Source organism: Nycticebus coucang, chromosome 14, assembly GCF_027406575.1.
Source record: "Nycticebus coucang isolate mNycCou1 chromosome 14, mNycCou1.pri, whole genome shotgun sequence".
Lineage (NCBI taxonomy): Eukaryota > Metazoa > Chordata > Mammalia > Primates > Lorisidae > Nycticebus > Nycticebus coucang.
This window is the reverse complement of record NC_069793.1, coordinates 45,103,833-45,125,380: the sequence shown is the minus strand read 5'-3', so window position 1 is coordinate 45,125,380 and position 21,548 is coordinate 45,103,833. Positions and strand designations below refer to the sequence as shown.

At 42.7% G+C, this 21,548-nt stretch overlaps 1 protein-coding gene across 5 annotated transcripts; it reads right to left on the bottom strand.

The window, feature by feature from the left end:
• Positions 1 to 481: 481 nt before the first annotated feature.
• Positions 482 to 17,151, bottom strand: E2F8 (E2F transcription factor 8). Of its 5 annotated transcripts, XM_053562591.1 has the most exons (14): positions 16,935 to 17,125; positions 15,881 to 15,960; positions 15,630 to 15,749; positions 13,664 to 13,942; positions 13,127 to 13,283; positions 10,730 to 11,044; positions 10,293 to 10,454; positions 8,589 to 8,726; positions 7,287 to 7,490; positions 6,197 to 6,284; positions 5,402 to 5,933; positions 2,123 to 2,255; positions 1,613 to 2,007; positions 482 to 1,240 (listed from the first exon to the last, which is right to left on the bottom strand). In XM_053562591.1, the coding sequence occupies exons 3-14, from the start codon at positions 15,642 to 15,644 to the stop codon at positions 1,058 to 1,060; spliced, it is 2,601 nt and encodes an 866-aa protein (XP_053418566.1). In that variant the 5' UTR covers positions 15,645 to 15,749; positions 15,881 to 15,960; positions 16,935 to 17,125; the 3' UTR covers positions 482 to 1,057. The 5 variants fall into 5 exon arrangements, with proteins under 5 accessions (XP_053418566.1, XP_053418567.1, XP_053418565.1 ...); XM_053562592.1 differs by lacking the exon at positions 15,881 to 15,960 and having other exon boundaries at positions 16,935 to 17,151; XM_053562590.1 differs by lacking the exons at positions 15,881 to 15,960; positions 16,935 to 17,125 and adding an exon at positions 16,075 to 16,478.
• Positions 17,152 to 21,548: the final 4,397 nt, after the last annotated feature.

The following is a 21,548-nucleotide window of genomic DNA, read 5'->3' as shown; positions in this document are numbered from 1 at the left end:
TTGAGGGTTTAGTGTGGTAGTTCTCTGAGTTTGGAAGAAATGAGAATCCTTACTGTTGTTTTCCAGTCCCAGGAGCTGGGCCATCCAGAGTGTGGTAAGAGGATGGGTCGCAGACCCTCTTCTGTGGAGAGCACAGACCCTGGGATAGATTCTGGTCATGTCAGGACAGAGGAGGAAGGACCGCCAGCTCCAATCTGTTATTCCTAATCTCCCAGGGTGCAGTGCTTCCCAGTAGGAAGCACCTGGGACTTGGCTGGGTGTCACTTGCCAAGCAATAGCCTCTCCAAAGCCATTTTCACTTCCACAAAAGAAGAGTAATATTGATGGTCAAAGTGGGGATGAATGTAGAAACATTCTTTAAATATTGCATATCTAAGGAAACCAGGATATATTCTCCTTCCAAGAATTTGCTTCTAAGATTAGATAAATTTTAATTTTCTCCTGACAGTGCCTGTAAGGTCCAAATGCAAATGTTAACTTCATTTTAGAAAGGATTTAATTTGAACAACTTATGATTAAAAAATACACTTTATAAATAATTTTTCCATAGACCTGATTGAGAATTGTTGCGAACTTTACAAAAAAGACATACTGCAACAACAGATGAAAGAAATTACAAAAAATATAGCTATAGCCCTTTTTAAAAACACAACATTATACATCACACAGCATTTCCTTTGTGCAAAAAGTTTAAGAGAATGCTGTGTTAGGCATGTCGAACATATACTCAAAGGGAAGTAAACTTTAATACAGTTATTTTGCATAATATTATAGGCACAGCTGAAATAATGAAGCTTCTCCCCCTAGAAGTTAATATATCTTAGTTCAACATTTTACTTTTATTTTGTAGGACTGAAGGCTAAATTTAGCTTTATACAAATATATTTGTATGTGTGTGTAAACAATATATATGTATGAAAACAAGTATATGCTTTGACATTGAGCAAACCCCAACATATGTACAGTATTTTCAGAGAATGTGTTCTCCCAATTAGTCTGTGCGCATCTTCTCTATTTAAGAACACTTTTTCAATCAACCTAGGCCAGTATCTGTCAATTAGTGAACATCCTCCGCTGACACTTCCAGTTTGCGCTGTGGGACAAAGAGAGTTCCTAAGGAGGTTTTATTAGCACCATCGAAATCCACACAGGATGAGCTAGTTGGCTTGGTGGGTCCACCTGGGGTACGGAAGAAACTCTCGGCCACTAATTGTGACCCTTTGGGTGTCACAGGAACGGGCTGATTGGAAAGAGAGGAATGGAGAATAGACGTCAAACACACAGAGACACATAAATATGCCCCAGTAGCCTTGGAGGATGGGACCGGATGGATGTTCTATGCTGGGAAACACTTATCTTGAAATTGGTGAGGGAAGCCTTGATGAATTTTACATTGTCCATTATTTTTGTTAACAGGAGACAAAAATCTCATAACCCTCTAGTACTACTGTTCCTGCGCTATGGAAGAAGGGGAGGCCTTCAATCTTCTCATTCTCCCATCCTTTTGCTTTCCAAAGAAGGGAAGCAAAAAGCAAATCTCCTATGATATACTATTTGGGACTTTCTAACTCCAAGAAAAATTACATTAACAATTAAATGGAAACACTCTCACCTGTTTTGCCCCTGTCACAGCAACTGATTGTCCGTTCAGTTGATTCTGGCCCGGGGCTGGCGAGTCATAATTGGTGGCCCTTCCTTGGTGAGTGCCTGCATTTTCTGTTATGACACTAACAGCCTCTATTCTTGGAGACACAGGAATGATTCCGGCCCCAGGGCTGGCAGACACCTGGACACTGGGGGAGATGAGTCCCAGGTGCTGAAGGGTGAAGTTTACAATGGCTGAGCTTGGGTTCTGGATGGGAACGGGGTGGCTCGCAGTGAGAGCCGGGCTGTTCCCAACTGGTACGGCTGCCACGGAAGTTGGTGAGACCATTAGCTTCAAAGGTGTTACATGAAAAGAGGGAAAATTAACAGCAGTGAGTTCAGATGATGTCACTGGAATAACACCTGGAAAGAAAAGGGGGGAGATATCTTAAAAGCACAGCTATTTTGTCCAAGCAGTTTAGAGAATTAAGTGAATTTGAGACTGGCCATGTTTGAATAGTGTTTTATGTCTACTCACCTGCGATCGGGGAGCTGTAGATCCTGTGGTTTGGGGAAAGAGCACCTGAGTTTTCTTTACTAGACAAGATGGACTCTGCCCCCAGGGATGAGCAGTGGGTGAGAGGGATTAGGTATCCTGATGGGAGTGAGGTCTAGAAAACAAGGAGGAAGGGCTTATTGTGCACACAAATACCGGAAGAAAAATGGCCATGTGCATCTTCAGGACAAACATCTCTTGGTGGTTGTTTGTTTCATCAGACCAAAGCCCCCAACAGTATGGGCTACAGGCATGCCACCCATCCAGCTCCTAGAGATCAATATCCTCTCACCCTTTCCAATGCCTGTCCCAAACAATACAGAACACCTGCTTCTTCAATGCTGCCTAGGGTCTTAGGAAACAGCTAGGAACCAGTACTGAGCCTGCCTAGAGGTGGGATTTATCCTAACGCCTGTGATCAGGCTTCTTGCCATAGTGTGGTACCAATCGTCAGAGGAAGCTGAATGCAGCCGAGCATTGCATATAGCACTAGTGGATTATTATCCAGCTGTTCTTGAATTACATAAGATGGTTATTTCCTAAAGAGTATTTGGATGGACCCTAGGTCCACAGCATACAAACAGGTGTTACTTAATCCGTGGTCAAACACATGGGAAATGCTGAACTAAACAAAGGCAAATGGCATCTTTATCTGAGAGTTTCCGACAGACCATAATGATGGCATGCATTATAAACCCCCAAGGGTAGCAGACAGCAAGTAGCATTTTCCAGACTATTTGGCAACTATATTTTGGCTAGATTATTAGGGACGACTAGTATTCAAAGAAAGTATTTTAAGCAATGCTGATATTTTAAGCCATGCCCATTTGCCTATCAACTCTTCATAGCTGCTGCTTTCTAGCTATAGTGGCAGAGTTGAATAGGTGCAGCAGAGCCCATATGGTCCACAAATACTATCTGCCTTTTCTAGAAAGTTTGCTGATCACAGGTGTAGAACAAAGGAATCATGCAAGCATAGATTTTTTTTCCTAGTACCACTCCTCTAGTGATAACAATCTTAGAATAGGCAAACTAAAGTACACAAGACTGAATGACTTACAAAAAATAAAACTAATTCATGTTACAGACCCACATGTGACTGAGCAAAAGCTTTAAGCAATTAATTGTAATCCAAATAGAAAAGGCCCATGTGTGGGTTGCTTGTATCTCCTACCACACTTGTTAGATCACTGTACTTAACCAAACAGAAAAAGTTGACAGGGTGGCTGACCTGCCTGAAAAGTCTGGTTTAGCCTTACTACGAATGGGACTGGCAAAAACAACACAGCTCTTATAAACTAGGGGCCCTTCTTTTATCTTTTCAGACCTTTTTTCCCTCTCCATTGTCAAAACAACAGTTTGATCAAGCTGTTAATAGGTCTTTTGCTTGGGAGCCACAAAGCTTTTAATTTTGTTTCTTAGGTGCATGGTAAGCTTCACTAGTAGGTGCCTTGAAAGCTGCAGACATAGAGAATTTTCAAGGAGTGGACTTGGGCATTTTACAAAGAGCTGTTCTCTGTCATCTTTAGTCATAGTCTTCTATGGTATAATTATTGAGATTGCTCGTTTAACTTTTTCAAGCCTTCAGTGAAGGCTGTAGTACTCTAATCATAGTTGTTTTTCAATTTTCAATAAATTACCTTCATGATGAAAACCTTTTATGCCAGTTCCTTTTGTTAAAAAAAAAAAAATTAGAACTATTCAATTAGTGGAGTGAGTGAAATCTGATGTATTTCAACTGAAATGCCCTTTCTTCTAGCCTGCAGCAGCTCTGCCCCCATCACATCCTCATCAGCTTCACCATTCACTACCTGAGGCGTTTATTTGCAGACTGTCTCCTCTTTTAGAAGTAGAGATTCTCAGTAAATATTTGATGAATGAATGAATACATGAATCTCTCATGTTCTCTGCTTTACCTAGTCCATGCTAAAAAGAAAACGTCAAAATGAAGCTTTGACGTCCTATAAATGAAGTTGTAGAGATGCAAAAAAGGAGGGTACATTGGAACATCTACCCACTAAAAACCTTAATCCTGAATAAGTAAGTAGCCAACAGGAGACCATTATTAAATCATACTTATTGGCCCAAAGAGATTATGGATCCCCAGAAAACTGAATTAAGCCAAGCCTTGCAATCTACCCCCCAAGCATGTGTATTAAATACAAAATGATACTATGTAGGATGATAGATGTTCTAAATGGTCACCATGAGGACATCCTCAAGGAAGATTTGACAAATTGTAAAGCTTCCTTAATAACAACAGTAACAGATAATACCCTTCAGCTTATACAATGTCTTAAAAGGATCAAATCCCTTTATGTATAAAATCACATAACTCCACAAAAACTGTAATATGGCCATGGGCCAAGAACTCAGAAGCAATTGCCACCAAAGGCAGGTGCTCGTTTAGATTTGATCCAGAGCACAGTGTATAATTTGTAGGTGATCAGGACAATTTGGTGAAATAAATTCTTCATCAATGAGGAAAAATCAGACATAGAAGTCAAATAACTTTTGTTAACAGCAGGGGCAAAATAAGAAGTTAACTTCTGCTTCTGTGTTTAGTGGTATTTATCTAATACAATAATGTCTTTCAATTCTAACTGTCCTAAGGGAGAAAGATGAGATAATGTATGTAATACCCATTATGTCTGGCATGTGGGCAGGCAGCAAAGAAAAATTAATTCCTATCTTAACTCACCTCCACCTAGGGAAAAAAACCCTCTTGAAACCAATACATCAAATATATATACAAATTGTCAAAATCAGTTTCATTTTTCTATTTACACAAAATGGATATTTGGTTTAAGTTTTAGGCTGAAAGTAAAAACGGGGCAAACCATTTATGTTCTAGGCAACAGATGCCCGTTACATGACATCAAACAAACATTAGGTCATGACTCCAAAAAGAAGTTATAGGAACCCTACACATCCATCCAGTTATTGGGGTTACATCTGCCTAGTAAATTTTCAAGACTTTCACGACAGGTGTTTGTGTTCCTGAATGTGATGGAGAAATGGACTTATGGACAACCACCCATGGTGCTTTAAAAAGGGAGCAAATAATCCCTTCCTCCAAAGATTAAAAATGTCCCTGCCGTCATCCCAGTCAGGGGATTAGCTGTCTAGCCCCTTGTTTAGATGGGATGCTAAGGAACAGTTCCTTATCTTCTGAAAGATTTCTCTTTGCTCTGGAGTAAATTTCCAAAGGCACCAATTCTCCTTTAATTGACCAGGGAATCTGCACAGCTTTGTACTTACTGCGGAGACATTTTCAAGTCCTTTTAAATCCTCTTTAAATTTCTTTTGGGAACCACTGTCTTCAAGTATGCTTGCCCTCTTCGAGCCTCTTTCTCCAGCTGGCTCCCTGTTTCGGTTCTTTGTACTTTGTTTCTCTGGGGCTGGCAGCAAGCTTCCAGGCCTGGAGGAGGCACTGGCCTTTGTGGCACCACTGGCTGCCTTCTCAGTGGTGGCATCTGTGGAGTCTTTTGATCCAGTAGCTTTAGAAGAGTGAGTGGAGCAGACAGTTGGGCTCAGGCCTTGGGGCGGTGTCATGGTTTGGGCTTGGGCAGGCTGCAGGTAGATGGCATAGGACGGGCCTGAAGTGGCCGGAGGTAGGATCACAGGCACTGCTGATGACAATGGGCTGGGGATCAGGGGAACCATCCCCAGTGGCTGGATTAGGGATGGTGCTGTCAGCTCCAGTTCAGCACTCCCTGGGGTGTCCAGAGGGGCTACTGGTTTGCAGTGCCCAGATCTTGCCAGCTGTACTTTTACTTTCTTTCTGGGTTCACTAAAAGACAAGATTTAAAATACGACACAATAGAAACACATTTTCTCTGAAATGTTCTACCACTTGAAGCCTCAGATTGAAGTCACGCTGTTTTATGAAACTAGCAGATAGTTTCTGTAATGACTGAGGATGAGATACAGAAAAGATTCTCTCTCCCATTTCTAGGGCTAGTGCCTGTTCTCACATGAAATAAGTAATCCCAACAATTCAATGTAAAAGTAATTCATCCTGTTGCTAGGATGAATTTGCACTTGCCAACCTACCTGGATTGCTCTTCTAATTGCATTTTGCAAATAGCTGCGAGCTGAGCCATTTTACTTGGGAAGGGTGCAGGATTCTGAGAACTCTCAGCTGGTGAAACAGAAACAGAGAGGCATTGGTCAAAGCTAAAGAAGACCTGGTCACACCCAGGAAACTTCATTGGAGTCAAAGAGATAGAAAACATAACTCTCTTTAAAACTGCACAGCAAATCAACACTAAGCCCAAGTTCTGGTGTGGTCATTGAGCAGGGTAACAATTTCTCAAATCTTTTCATATACACATTTTTATTTCTTGGACACAAATTGGGAGGTTGTTATGAACCTTGGGTTGCTGATAGAGCCAGAAGGCAAACTTTCTATATTGGCCCTCATCTTTAATTATCTTTTCAGCTTATCTATGTCCTTTCTTTTTTTTTTTTTTTTTTTTTTGTAGAGACAGAGTCTCACTTTATGGCCCTCGGTAGAGTGTCGTGGCCTCACACAGCTCACAGTAACCTCCAACTCCTGGGCTTAAGCGATTCTCTTGCCTCAGCCTCCCGAGCAGCTGGGACTACAGGTGCCCGCCACAACGCCCGGCTATTTTTTGGTTGCAGTTCAGCCGGGGCCGGGTTTGAACCCGCCACCCTCGGTATATGGGGCCGGCGCCTTACTGACTGAGCCACAGGAGCCGCCCATCTATGTCCTTTCTACATGGACGTGGTGGGTAGGATAGGGAAAATCTCCAAATGTGCATTCATTGAAAATAATGAAGCAAAGACTGAAAAGAAAATAAATACATACTACTGGTATTTGGACTGATTTCTGGGCCTGTCCATTTAAAAGCTGGTTTTCGGCCTCTTTCCTCTGTAACATGAACTTTCTTGATAACACTAAGCACTAAGTGACTTTTTATCATTTAATTCATACATAAGTGGGGCTTCAAGAAGGCTTAGGTATATGGATATTGAAACAATTTTCTGCCAAAATTGCAGAAAATCAAGAGATTTTGACATTTTTCAGGGATCAAAATTGCAGGGATCAAGTAAGCTAAAAAAATAAGATAAAAAGAAATTCTTTCCAGCAGAGCCCTCCTTGATACTATTGAAAACATACCTTTGTTGGTCTTGACGGGGCTACTGGGAGCAGAATTTATCTTTCTCCGGTCACTTTCTATACTCTTTACCAGTTTGATAAGAGATGGATGTCGAGTAAAGTTTGGTTTCCCACGTGTGGAAAAGAGGTTTTTGGCACAGTTCTCTTTTGAAGATCGCTTCACCTCTAACTCAGAGGTAGTAAAAGGAATGACTGGGCTGGAGTCTGAAACAGAAAAGGTGTGTGTATTAAAATACAGGCAGTTCAGCTTCCTTTCAGGATATGAAATCAAAAAGTAGTGCTAAAACAATTTTACAAATAAAAGTGGCATCAGCTCTGTGCCAGACGCTGTTCTAAGGCCTTTAGCTACGAAACCTGTTTATCTTATTAAATGAATTCTAGGACACAAGAAGACTTCATACTTCGACATTTCTGAAACCATACCATATCTTACACGCTGTAGTGTGTGAGAGAGTAGTTACTGGTGATTTTTCTTTCTTAGGGCATCTTATAATAAGGGAAGTCTTAGATCCAATGAAATAGGGTGATCCTCCCAGCAATTCCTCGGGATAGGTCCTCCTCAGGAAATGCACCCCCCAGGAGAGAGGAGAGCTCTGACTCACAAGGACATTAACCCACTGACTCTAGGTCTCTCAGTTAGAAACATGTGGCCCTGGAATATGATGAACCTACTCAGTATGGCCCCAGAGCCTTCACTCCAAATTCCTGCACCAAAAGGCTTCTCTCTGAGATTATGGCAAAATCACAAAAAATCACTATTGTTCATCTCAGTTCACAGGTGAGGAAACTGAGCCGCAGAAGTCACTGGCCCAAAGACACACAGCTAATGAGTGGCAGAGCTGGGACTGGAACCCTCTGCCTCCACAGCCCATGTTCTTGCCATTTTCTAAGGGTTCTGGGGCGGGCTGTGGAGGGTCTTCGGTGGGATGAAAAATGTCAGAATCACAGTTGAGAAGAGGTCTATAAAGACCCAACTCGATACTAGAACAAACTCATTTCACATTCTCAACGTGCACAACAAGTTCTGGTGTGGTCACTGAGCAGGGTAACAATTTCTCAAATCTTTTCATATACACATTTTTATTTCTTGTACACAAATTGGGAGGTTGTTATGAACCTTGGGTTGCTGATAGAGCCAGAAGGCAAACTTTCTATATTGGCCCTCATTTTTAATTATTTTTTCAACTTATCTATGTCCTTTCTACATGGACGTGGTGGGTAGGATAGGGAAGGGAGAAAATCTCCAAATGTGCATTCATTGAAAATAATGAAGCAAAGAATGAAAAGAAAATAAATACATACCACTGGTATTTGGACTGATTTCTGGGCCTGTCCATTTAAAAGCTGGTTTTCGGCCTCTTTCCTCTGTAACATGAACTTTCTTGATAAGCTCCAGGCTACTCAGAACATTAGCTATATCATATAACCTCCTAATTTTTGCTAGGAGAAAAAAGTATATGTATATCACTTAATGCAATAATGAAAGATCAAAGGATTTTGCTTCAGAAGAAAGGACTTCATATTCTAAGAGCTGTCTTAACCATCAATGTGAAACAGAAACATGTGACTCCTTTAAGTCCTTCTAGTGATACTGCTTTAATTAAGACCAAAAAAAGTTTTAAATATTTAAAAGACTCAGTTACTGCTGGCCCTGAATTTTAAAATGACAACAGCACATACTGAAAAAGAAAAAATGACTTGATGAGATCACCTTATCTGAAACTGTTACAGATTTCTTATAGGAAGTCACTATTCCTGGGAATCTTCTAATGAGGCGTCATTAGAATTTTATGAGCAGATAGAAATAAAATTCACAAATGTATTGCTTTTCTGCTTGAAATAGCTATAACGAGATTTACTTAGTATCACAGGATGGAAAATTCTGCACCCCATCAAAATTTATAATCTTTTATATTATCTATGTAATATGCAAAACATAGATTTATTAATTCTGCAAAGCTTGCATATCTTAAAAAGTTTTGTTACAAAAAGTCTGTTTTTACTTTCATCTTAATAGTACCAAATTACAAATCAAGTTCCCCTTTTCATGTGCTATGAAAAAGGTTCTGAATTCCCTGGGGATTGAGCAAATTACACATTTGCAGTTCCAGGAAGGAGTTTCCAAGGCTGTGACTAATCAGTGAACCAGAGCGCTGAAAACTGGTGACTCAGAGAAAGCAGGAACCCGTTAGTAGTATCAGGGCGTGTTTTCTGAGATTGCAGATCTCCCAAGCCAATTGCCAGCATCACCGCCTTTACTCTCTACTTCATTCTGTCTTCATAAATAAATACACTGACAACCTGAGGATGTCTAAATATACTTCTACGGAACTAAGTATAACTTAAAAGCATGGGAAGGACTCTCTGTGTGACAGTTCCCAACTGTTCCCCACAACCTCTGTGGTCACTTGGGTGGCTCTTCCTCACCATGCATCTGGGTCCTATAGGTCACCCATGTCCAGGCTCAATCCCAGTAAAGCTCCCTCCCCATCTGCCGAGTACTTCTCTCCAACATTCTTTCCATGAAGTCTGGTATAGTGGTGAAGGCTGGGCTCTGTCTTAGAAACTCAGGCTGCAGTTCCAACTGAGAGCAGATAATCTGGCTAAAACCATTCCAAATGGCAGACCAATTGTGCTGCAGGTCACTTTAAGGGACAACTTTATATTATTTATATTCTTATATTCAGCATTCGGGGAAAGAATAGAGACCTGGGTCTAGTTCCATTTTATAATTTTCTCCTTAGACCTCAGACAGTACAGATTCTACTAGTGTGATATGACAACAATGTTACCATGTAAAATGAAGCCAAAGTGTCAGACAAGTTAAGAGTAGTTATTCATATCTTCAAACCCCACGAATTAGCTGAGGCAGTATTATTGTGGCTTTGGGGGAGAAGTACTAAAAGATCCGTTTTGCACCCAATATACTATTTGGAAGCCAGTTTATAAGTGAGGTTGTATTGATTAAGAATAGGTCCAAAATTCCATGGCAGTCATGACACTTACTTTTAAACTTGCTTTTATCCAAATCTTCCACATGGTCTTCCCCAATTAAAATCTTGGCAGCAATTTCTAGGCTTACTATCTGAGGCGTTGACACCAAAAACAGCATCACAAATTTCTGGCTCATTACTCTTAAAGACTTGTCTTTGCGGCTGTTTACAGAAGCTTTGGAAAAGGATGAGGATTAGAGAATTAAAATTCATGAAGGGACAAGTGACTTCTAAAGTAACAAGGCTAAAAATACCACCACCTGATCATACAGCTGACAACTGCAGCACTTTAACATTAAAGGCAACAGTAGCTTTAGAGCAGTGTTCTCCACAGCCCTTTCTTTTAGACTCAGGAGAAATGCCAAGTAGCCTGGGCTTTTCAGGTAAGTACCATGAGCTAAGTGATTGCCACTGGAGCTCCAACTGGGGCTTTTCAATACTGTCTCTCACCTGCCCGAAATTCCACTCCAGGGAGCTCCACAAAGCACATGTCTGGGTGTCCATTTTGGCCAGCGTTTGATTTGATGATATGATCCTCTAGACTGTAACTCTTAATAAAGTCAAACTCCTGCTCATATTCTTTCTTTTTGATCATCATAATCTGCTCAGCATACTTATTCTCCTCCCCGACACTCTTCAAAGTACCGAGGGTCTTGTTGAGATTATGTCGCCCGTGCCAGGTGTACCTGTTTTTGGCTAGGCGGCTCACCATGTGTAAACTCTCTAGGACGTTCACGATATCATAAATACGTCGACGCTCAACATCTATAAAGATAAAATTGCACGTTACTAGGGTTGGGTTTTTGTAATGTGTTTAGAATTGAATAACTTTTTCTTTTCCTCAACAGTTGATTAGTCAGTAGGTTCCAGATAATTTAAGTACATATGCTCAACAATGTAAAAGTAAGAAAGACATGTCCCTGCTCTCTCAAAGGTATGAAAAAATTACTGTGGGATTGAAAGGCAATATTTATTGAGGCCTAACATGTGCCAGGTAGCTTTAGGAAATTTTTACCCTAAACTTGTGAGGTTAAGTATTATTATCTGCACTTTAGTGATTAGGAAATAGAGACCCAGGCCAGCTAGGAGGAATACGCCAGGAATAGAGACCGTAAGTAGCAAAACCAAGTCTTTAATAGTCTAAATCCCAGGGCCGTGCCTGTGGCTCAAGGAGTAGGGTGCCGGCCCCATATACCGGAGGTGACAGGTTCAAACCCGGCCCTGGCCCAACCACCCCACCCCGCCAAAAAAAAAATACTCTAAATCCCACACTAAATTTCTGACCCATTTCTTATATTACCTTTCCAACAAACATGCCCATGTCTATAGTATTCGTATGACAGGTACAAAGTGCTAAAATTGCAGAAAGTATAAAAACCATGATGTAGTTTTTAAAAACCCTCATTAAAAAATAAAAACAAAATATCCCTTTGGGGATCTGATTTTGCTTACTTTGTAGCTACCATTGGCAATATGTTATCAGTGATTCCGTGACTCTCATCAATTATTTTAAATTGGGTTTTCAATATTCTGCAATATTAGAATTCTCTTTGTTCAAGAAATTGACTGTCAGTGTTGATTTAAATTCAAATATTTGATGAAATCCAGCCTTCCCAGAAGAGTGCTATAAGATACAATACACTATTTGAAGAAGAGTGCTCCCTACTGGCCTCTTACTGTTCCTGGAAGCTGTCCATATGCCCTTACCAGGAGCCCTTTGTACGGCCGCTCCTCCTGCTTGGAATCTTTTCCCTTCCCCCGTCCTCGGAGCTCTCTGCCTTTGCTTTGTTCAAGTTCTTGCTCAGATGTCACCTTCTCCACAAGGCCTGACATGACTTCGGCACTTAATTTAAAATGGTAAATCACCTCTCCAGTGCTCGTAACTCCTTCACTCTAGTCTACATTTTCTGTTTTCCACAGCATGCATTACCTTACAACATACATTATCATTACTTACTTATTACATCCTTTACTCAGTACTGGCTGCCCCAGGAGAGAAGACATTGTGCCCTTTTCGTTCACTGATGTATTTTAAGCTCCTAAAACATTGCCTAGCACACAGTAGGTGATTATAGATACCTGATGAATTACTACTTCCTACCTAGCTACAATTCAGTATTTGTGAAAAGAAGATAAATCTTAATGGCATATTCTTAAAATGTGAAATAAAGCTGATATTCATGCACATGTATTAGAAAGGCAAAACTTTTCTTCAAAGGGTGATTTCTATATATTAAAACAGATTATCCTATATAGCACGTCTCTTCACAGTTTTAGATTAGGATATTTGCATAACTCTAAAGGTACCCAAATTTGCCACAAATCTCTTTTTCACTATAAGTAGATCTGGGTCTACAAACAGAAGCATCAAATAGGGCAGGAAGAACATGAGGACTTTTGCCCAATACAAAATGCTCAGAAAACCCACTCGTCCTCAGAATAGTGCTGAGTAGCTGGGAGCACACAAATCCCGTTCCCACTCACAGAAGTTGATACTCCATGTCCACTAGGAAAATACCACTCAGCAGCCTGTGATTCAAGGAAGGTGTCAAAAGTTCACAGTTGTAGTTGAAACATAAAACAATGTTGCTTTTCTTTAAAGTTTCAGAGACAACCTACAGTCAGAAACAACCTCCACTGTGATACTTTTTTTGTCTGAGATTCAATGAAATTAGAAACTATTTGCCTTTATTCTTAAACTAACAGGACTTTAGAGATTTATGATGTCCATGTAGTTTTATTTCTGTCATTTTAAAACACTAAGTAGATGAGCGTGGGTTTGAGGAGTTAAGTCCATAAAGTCACTTTAATCATTAACCGTTTCAGCCAGGCTCTTTGCATACTTACTAAGTTCCTCCGCCACTTCATCAAGACAGATGTCATTATTCACAGCAGGATTAGGATACTTAGGATAGCGTGCTAAAAACTTATGGCATAACAATCCTAAACTTTTCTCTTTTCGACTTGGTTGAGATTTTTCATATTCATCTCCAGAAAAGTGTTCCTACAAAGGAAAAGGTAAACAAGGTCTTACTCTGAAATAGTTTGATAGATTAGGGACATCTGTACTTGATGACTAACACCACTTACCCACATGCTTAGCTTCAACAGCTGCAAAGTTTGGGGGCAAAAAATAGGGGCAGGAGGAGAATTAGTATAAACTACTTGGAAAATCTGAAAGGGGAAGCCTGAAATGAAAGTATCTATAAGGTCCAGAATTCCCAGTGCTAAATTTGATGGGGTTCAAACCTTCCTAGTGCTCTGAAAGAGATTAATAACAGCCCTGGAGTGGTGGCTGTTATTAAGTGCTCTGCTGGCACTTCTGCAGAGGCTAAATCCCCCCAACAAATTCCCTAGTCTCTACCCAGTCCTCTGAAAACCTACATGTAAACAGTCTTTGGCCTCAGGTAATCCACTTCTGTTGTCAAACAATCCCCTTCTCTGATCTCTGTTGCGGATCTCAGGGCTCACAGCACTGATGAGCATTTTCAGGTTGGCTGTTGGTGTCCACGGCTCCCCCTGGGAGACTTCCTTGGGCTTGGTGGGTGTAGTTAAAGGGCCAAAGGCAGGCTGAATCTCTGCCAACATTATATTTGTTGTGGTGGATTCTTTCAGAGGTGTTTTCATTAGTCCCCTTTTATGTGGCTCAAAAAAGAGATTTTCCTGGTTTTAAAAAAAGCAAATAATTAAATCCATGGTAAAACAGAATCAGGTAGCTTTTCACTCTAGAAATTGTACAATGAATAGAATATTGCTGAAGAAAAAATTGCTTAATGAGATTTGATGAGGAGTTGATAAAGTTAATAACTGTATTGCAATGATTACCTTTTGTCCATACTAACAGTTAAATTTTCCATTTCTAATTTTGCAACAAAGCATGGACTTAAATGTTTCGTCTTGTTTCAGGAATTTTTAAAAAGACAACTTTAATTAGGACCTACAATATTTAACTCTTATTTGAAATAATTTTGGATCTAGAGAAAAGTTGTGAAGATAGTAGAGAGTTCCCATATGCCCTTCACTCAGCTTCCTCCAATAGGACTGATAATTTTAAGTGATCCAAACTGCTGGAAGCAACTTTTATTCATCACACTGTCATAAGTAAAGGCCTTCTGGCAGAAACTATTATCGACCTAGTATAATGGCTGCATGCAGTTGGTGCTCAACAAAACACCACTGAAGAGTCGGAGAACGAAGCAGAGAAGAGTGAGGGCTAGCATGTGATCAGATTTATCAGGAAAATCCTGAGTGCCCAAGAGCAGGATTTCGGACTAGAAAAGCCTACTCTTTGAATAACTATCCCTCACTTTACAGATGGAGAAAATGGGTCCCAGAGAAGTAACATTAGCTACCCATGGTCATAAAACTAGATCCTGGCAGAAATGGGACTGCCACCAAAACAAAAGCGCAAATTAACAGCAGTTCATAAGTAAGACTGATTAAGACATCTTTCCACTTTTGGACTCCTGGGACTCCACACATTACTCTATCTGTATCTATTTTAAAGAAAATACTTGTAATGGCACTAAGATTAGAGACACTAACTTTAGGAACATGGATTAAAAAGATTATTTTACATGTCTGTGACTACATGTATTTATCAAGTGCTTTTTCCATTTGTGTTTTCATGGAACCCTTTATTCCTAATTCTTAGAAGAGGACATGCAGACTGAGGGGTGAAACAGGACTAAAAGCCAGATATTCTCACTCCAAGAATGGTGCTCAAATATAGAAGTCAGTGTAATTGACCCAATGGGAGATCCTTGCCAACATGTGCATTTAAGAGGTACTGATTCAAGAATGGGGTTTTCCTAATGGCTGCTGTCCTTTGCAATAGATGATCAGGAACAATAGTAATTCTTGTTTGACAATATCTATAACTATTAGGAAATTTGCATACAAGCCTTTTTTAAAAAATCTAATAGTTGGACACCCCCCAAAATAATTCTTTTGTAATTTTACAAAATATTTATCTCATAAACAGCATGTTGAGACTCCCGTAAGCTTAAAAAAAGTTTACAATTTTTAAAATTAAAAAGAAATCCAATCTTAGATGATGTTAAATACATTTCAGAACACCAATTGTTCAACAATTCTCAGAAATGTTGTAACTAATAAATTTCATTATTCTTTAAAATACCTTTTCTGTTTATGTTTCTGAGACTTCCACGAAATCATTAAGAACTAGAAAGATTACTTTAACCCTTCTCCTCTTCAAAAATTAAGATTTCCTTTTTTCGAGGTTTTTATAGAGGCTAACCAAAAGGGATGTGACATTAATAAGATATATTGGATAATGAAAAATTACCGAGTTAAAGCTGCAATGATGAATATTGAATTTAAAAAGTACCTTTTCATTCTCCATTCTGTAATTTTCTCATACATTTAGAGTTTAAAAATGAAAAATCTGGAGTTCCTTCCCAAATCTCACTGGGTCCGAGCAGTCCAACTCTATTAAAAATTTTATATCCTTAAAGAAAAAAGGAAATCGAAAAGGTTAAAAGAGAAATAAGAACCCAGGGATCCTCTGTTGAAAATTCCTTCAAGTACACAGCAGACCACAAAAACAAAGATTAACGAAGAATGACAAATTAGATTTACATTTTATTCCGGACCAGAGACAGCCTCACTGGGCAGAGAACTCCAACAAATGCCAGTAAATTCTTCAGCAAACGAATCCGCTGTCAAAGAGACTTCAGGTAACCCACAGAATTTCCAGTGACAGTCCTCTCTCATCTTTAGAAAAGGCTGGCCATTCTCCGATCCCGCCAAATAGATCGTAATTAAGAACCCACCTGTTCACAGATGAGGGCTCCAGGCTGAGCACATGAGCCCAGGTTGAGACTGAGCACACGCGACCCCCAGTATTTGGATACAACTCTGTATCCACATTCCTGAATTTCGCCCCTTACACACACGTGCACAGGCTCAACATTAAAGTCTTAGGAAGTTGTTTGCTATGAAATTTCCAAATTCAGTCACTAAAAGTGCTAATCTTACTGCTGAGCATTTAAAGAGTGGCTTATGATTAAGTCTTTTTAAAAAAAAAAAAAAAACTTTCTGAAGGATGCAAAGCTCCAGGTACGCGTTATTCGGGTGGTCGGCTCACCCTACAATGTTGGACTCCACCATGGAAGGCTGCATTTGTTCTACAAGGCAACCAGGTACTGTCCCCTGCCGCCACCCGCTCCGCGCTCTTCCCCCTCCTCCTGACCAACTGCCCCTCCCACATGCCCGGTCCGCCCACCGCCCGCCCTACAGTTCCTGGACAGCATCTTTGTGGTTTCCAGGACGACGATTCCTGACCAATCAGAGAGCTGGTCACGGGCCTGCGATTGGCTGATGGAGTCAAGGGCGTGGCCGGACCTTCCGCCTTCGATTTAAAAATTTGGCGCGGAAAGCCGGACCATGGCCGGCACCACCCCTCAGCTGCGCGGGGCTTGAGCGCGGGCAAACCCGCGCCCGGAACCGCGGCATCCCCGCCCCTCCCCCCCGCTCGCCCCCGCCCCTCTGCGCGGGAGCTCGGCTCCTCCTTCTACGGCCCCCGGCGGGGCGGGAGGCGGGAAACGGCCGCCGCCGCCGCCGCCTCCCCCCTCCAGAGCCAGCTCCCGGTGCTGTGCCGGCCTGGCGCCGTGTCCCTTTGCGTCCCACTGACCTGTCAGTCCACCTCACGGTTGGAACCGGCGGGGTCTGAGGGGGGACTCCTCGGCACTCCTCTCCGGCTGAGGCCCGGGTGTCCGCGTGTCGAGCAGTCAGTCTGTCTTTCAGCCGTGCCGAGGTGGGTGCCGGAGGGAAACGCCGGGGCCGGGACTGGTGGGCCGGCGGGCGGCGGTGGAAGCGTGACCGTCCTGGAGCAGTCAAGCCCCCGATTTGAAATTAACCCGCTCCCGGCGCGAGCCGAGCCCGCGGGCGGGGAGGGCCGCTCCCCTCCCCCACGCCCGCTCTTCCCGGCCCCGGACCTCGCGCTCCAATCCGAGCCTCCCGACACCGGCCGCCGGCGAATCAGCGTGCTGGCGCCGCCCTCCGGTCCCGCCTTCACAGCCGAGTTGAGGGAAAAGTTCAGCAACTTTTGTAACTTTTTTTTGCATGCACCCCCTCCTCTTCCTCAAAGTTGGGGAATAAAATTTGGCCCGCCCTGGGCTCGCCGGCCTGGACGCGGGCGCCCCGCGATCCTCATCTTGGGGCTGTCTCACCCCCTGCCCAGCCCCAGATCTGCTCACCTGTCCCGGGATCCCAGCTGGGACTGTTCTCCCTTCCGTCCCTGGCATGCATTGTTGGGCTACCCATCATCTACCCGTGGCTGTGAGAAATTGGTGTGAGGAGGGAGACGACTGGTTGCTGGTGCTCAAACTCGCACCAAACTCGATGGGCGCGGGGCCTTGGCTGGTCGGTGAGAACTCAGGTGTAGAAGGAGTGAAGCTGAAAACCCTCCAGCCCTGTCCCAGGTGTCTCCTCTCGTGATCTCCCCCGGCTCCTCCCTGATATGTTCTCTTTTCCCTCTTTTTCCTGTCTCCGATCCGCGGGCAGCTACAGCCTAGTAGTAAAATACTGTAGATTTCTAGAGTAACAGCAGGGTTGAGAAACACTAATCCAACGTGATCATTTGCTGCTCCGGAGCGGCAGCGCTGCCTTGCGTGTGCCTGGGCTGTTTTCACCCCAGTTGGCTTGCTCCGCTATTCTCTTCTTTATTTAAAACATTTCCCCTATTCCGCGGACGGGTGTGGGAGTTGCAGGACCGCAGGTATTGCCCAACGGCTCCAGTATCAGGGCCCCACTCTATCGACTGTTTGGTTTGGGCTCTTCCTCCTCTGTAATCTTGGCGTCTTTAAACTCCAACAAGGCCTGGGCTGCGCTCCCCCCAGCCCCATCGCTTACTTCCGTATCAATATCTCCCCTTGCTGACTCGCAGAGCGAGACATTCTTATTTCTCCTGGACGTAATAAGGGCGGGAATGCTGTAATACTGAGGCCAGAGGTCGGGGCCCTGCAGCTACACGCCCTAAGGCCAGAGGTCTTGGGAGCGAGCAATGGCTCATCTCCCGATAGAACGCGACGCAGGGCGCACAAGGTGACAGTCCTGAACGGTTGAGCCTGTGTTGCTTGAGAACGCGCTTTGACCTGAAAGGTACGTGCAGAAGGGGTGGCCGCCTGTAGCTTCCAGATTTGAAATAAAGCAGAGGTCATGGGACAATGTTGCACAGTCCACAGCACGGAACAGCCGGCTCTTAACTGAAAAGATACACCTTTTCAGGAGCAAGACAGAGCTGCAAATGCATCAACAAAAGATGGGCAGCAGGTGCTTCTGCTTTAGCCCTTAACTATTTGCTAGGTGGTCATCTCAACTTCCCCATCATCAGTGCTTACGGGAGTGTCCCGGTTCCTCCCTGCCCAACATTCCCTAACTTTTTACACCCAGGGAGCACCCTGGACTGTAAGGCTCCAGCTAAAGGGACTCTTCCAAAGCAGTAAGTAGGTCTAATGCCCCTATGTTCAGAGGTAGTGGATAACTTATTCTAATCTGTGATCCATAGGGCCATTCATGCTGTGGGTGTCTGAGTGACAAGTACTGTTAAGGCAAATAATGCAGGGAGCAGCCACTTCTGGTGATACTTCATAGACGGCATCACATTTCATAGTCAGCACAGGTAATAAGGCATGGGTTATAACTCAGAGGGCAAAGCAAAGCATTTTAAAGGAACAAATCTAAAGGTTTCCCTGTAAGTGACAGGGCTAGGATTGGACAACAAGTCTATTTAACTCCTCAGAGCTTTGTGCTGACAGCTGCATTCACCATTGTGCTAGGTGGTGGTCCTCACTTGCTTCATGGGACAGTTTTGCCCCATTTTAAGGGAAGAAAACTGAGGCACAAAAGATTTACGTGATGGCCAATTTAGCTATAGAGCCAGAAGTAGAATCTAGGTCTCCCTGCTTCTGATTCCTATATCGCATTTCATTGCCTCTGACAGTTTCCACAAAAGCAGTGTTATTGTCACCTTAGGCCAACCCTTACCCATTTAACCCCTCCCCCAACATAAAAAATAGAAAAGATGGGAATTCTTGCCTAGTAACAGTTGTCATGTCTTATTGAAGCAAGTGAAATTATAATCACACTCACTGAGTATATTGAAAATTGGTTCTATTAAGAGTGAACTGATACAGTTTTGAAGACTTGACAACCCTTTCATATAAAGATAATGACAAAAGAAAGCAAGCTGAAATAATTCTATTCAACACTGTATAGGTGTCAAATTGAAATTCAACATAGGTTCGGCGCCCATAGTACAGTGGTTATGGCACCAGCCACGTACACTGAGGTTGGTGGGTGCCAACCTGGCCTGGGCCAGCTAAACAACTGCAACAAAAAAATAGCTGGGCATTCTGGCAGGTGCCTGAAGTCCCAGCTACTTGGGAGGCTGAGGCAGAGAATCACTTAAGCCCAAGAGTTTGAAGTTGCTGTGAGCTGTGATGCCCTGGCACTCTACTGAGGGCGACATAATGAGACTCTAAAAAAGAAGGAAAGAAAGAAAGAAACTCAGCATAAGTGTAAAGGAAAGGTGTAAGACATTTGAAACTTTTATGATTACTGCACAACCAAGAAAGAAGGATCATGGAACAAGCATGAAATCTTTTCCATTTTGCCACGGAAGGTGTTTTCCAGCTATTAGTTACATAATCCAAGGGAAGTATTTGTGTGTTTGTTTCTAGTCTTTTATTTACCCTGTTGTATAATGTGTCTCACTCAAGTAAGACCAGTTTTTCTACTCTATGCTGCCGCCATTATGCATTGCACAACTCGGAGGGCTGATGTGTTGTCTAACACGTTCATCATGAAATAAGGTATTATGAAAAAAAAGATACTGAAAGTAAAGGGGAAAGATGGATGTCATCTGAAGTGCCTAGATTCAAAGGTAACATCCGGGATTTTTTAACGATGTTCCTATTTATCATCACTAGAGAATCACACAAGGAGTGGGAAAAGAGCAGGCAAGACCTTCCCACTGACCAGGGCAAGATGAGGGGATGAGGAAGGAGGTGCTTTAGCAAATAGGTTCTTAGACCTTTTATATTTCTCTTGCCCTATGCCCTACCCCCAGCATCCCTGCCCACTCCCCACCCCCACCCAACCCCCCATCTCCCAGGTGCTTGTATCACCAGCTTTACTTTCTAACCTAGCAGAGCAATTTGGGTTGTGCTTTTTCTGCAGCACACGTTGGCACAGCCACCAAAAAGACAACTGCCTAGAGCTTTAAATTGCACAAATCCCCATGTGCTGGGTTGGATTGCAGCTGCTCACAACCAGATCTCAGCTCTCCCTGATCCTTTTAATAAGTTGGTTACTCTGCCTGCAAATGAAGCCTGCTGGGTCCAATCTGGGAGGGTTAAAGAGGATGGATATGAACAAGAGACCCAGGAAGCAGGAGAGCTGGTAGCTGGCTTGGGCTTAAAGCAGAGCTAACAGCAGAGCTAACCATGGTCAGAGCTTGTCCCAGCAGCAGCAAGACTTGTGAGATGCCCTCAGACTCTTCTGTGAGGAACTCCCCATGAGCCCTATGTAGATATTTGCAGCCTGAGATTCGCTGCAGTAGCAACAGTTGCAGCCATTTATTGAGCAATTACTGCTTCTAAATTTTTTAAATACTTTGGGGATAACAGAACACAAAATACTGTGGGTCCTTTTAACTGTAGTAAGAGTTCTGTCATTGTATTACTGCACATACAGTATTAAAATTGTCATAATGTGAGAGAGAACCCACTCTTCCAGGGGCATCATAGAAATACATGTATACTCAGATTCCTGTGAGTAGGGGCAGGAGTTTATTACTTAAAAATGCAGTAATCATTTTCCCTGATGATCAGTGATTGCTGTTCTTTGCTTAAAGCTGGTAGCGGAAAGTAACTGTGCCGATCCCCTCCAGGCAGTCATCTCATCCTGTTCCTGATCACAACCCTGAACTTGCATATCTGTTACACCTCTCAGCAACATCACTGTCAATGTCACTGTGAGCTTTTTTTTTTGAGACAGGGTCTCACTTTTTCACCCTGGGTAGAGTGCCATAGCATCATAGCTCACAGCAACCTCAAACTCTTGGCTCAAGTAATCTCGCCTTAGCCTCCCAACTAGCAGGGACTACAGGTGCCCACCACCAGGCTCAGCTAGTTTTTCTATTATCAGTACCAACATTAGTACATTAGTACTCGAACTCCTGAGCTCAAGCAATCCACCCACCTCAACCTCCCAGAGTTCTAAGATTATACATATAAGCCACCTT

Bases quoted from the DNA above. Each gene is read 5' to 3' on its own strand.
- E2F8 (XM_053562592.1), bottom strand. The intron at 13,284-13,663 runs GTAGGTTTTCAG...TTTCCTTTGTAG, and splicing joins AGGCCAAAGACTGTTTACAT to GAACACTTTTCTGGAGATGA. The intron at 10,455-10,729 runs GTGAGAGACAGT...CCTTTTCCAAAG, and splicing joins TGGAGTGGAATTTCGGGCAG to CTTCTGTAAACAGCCGCAAA.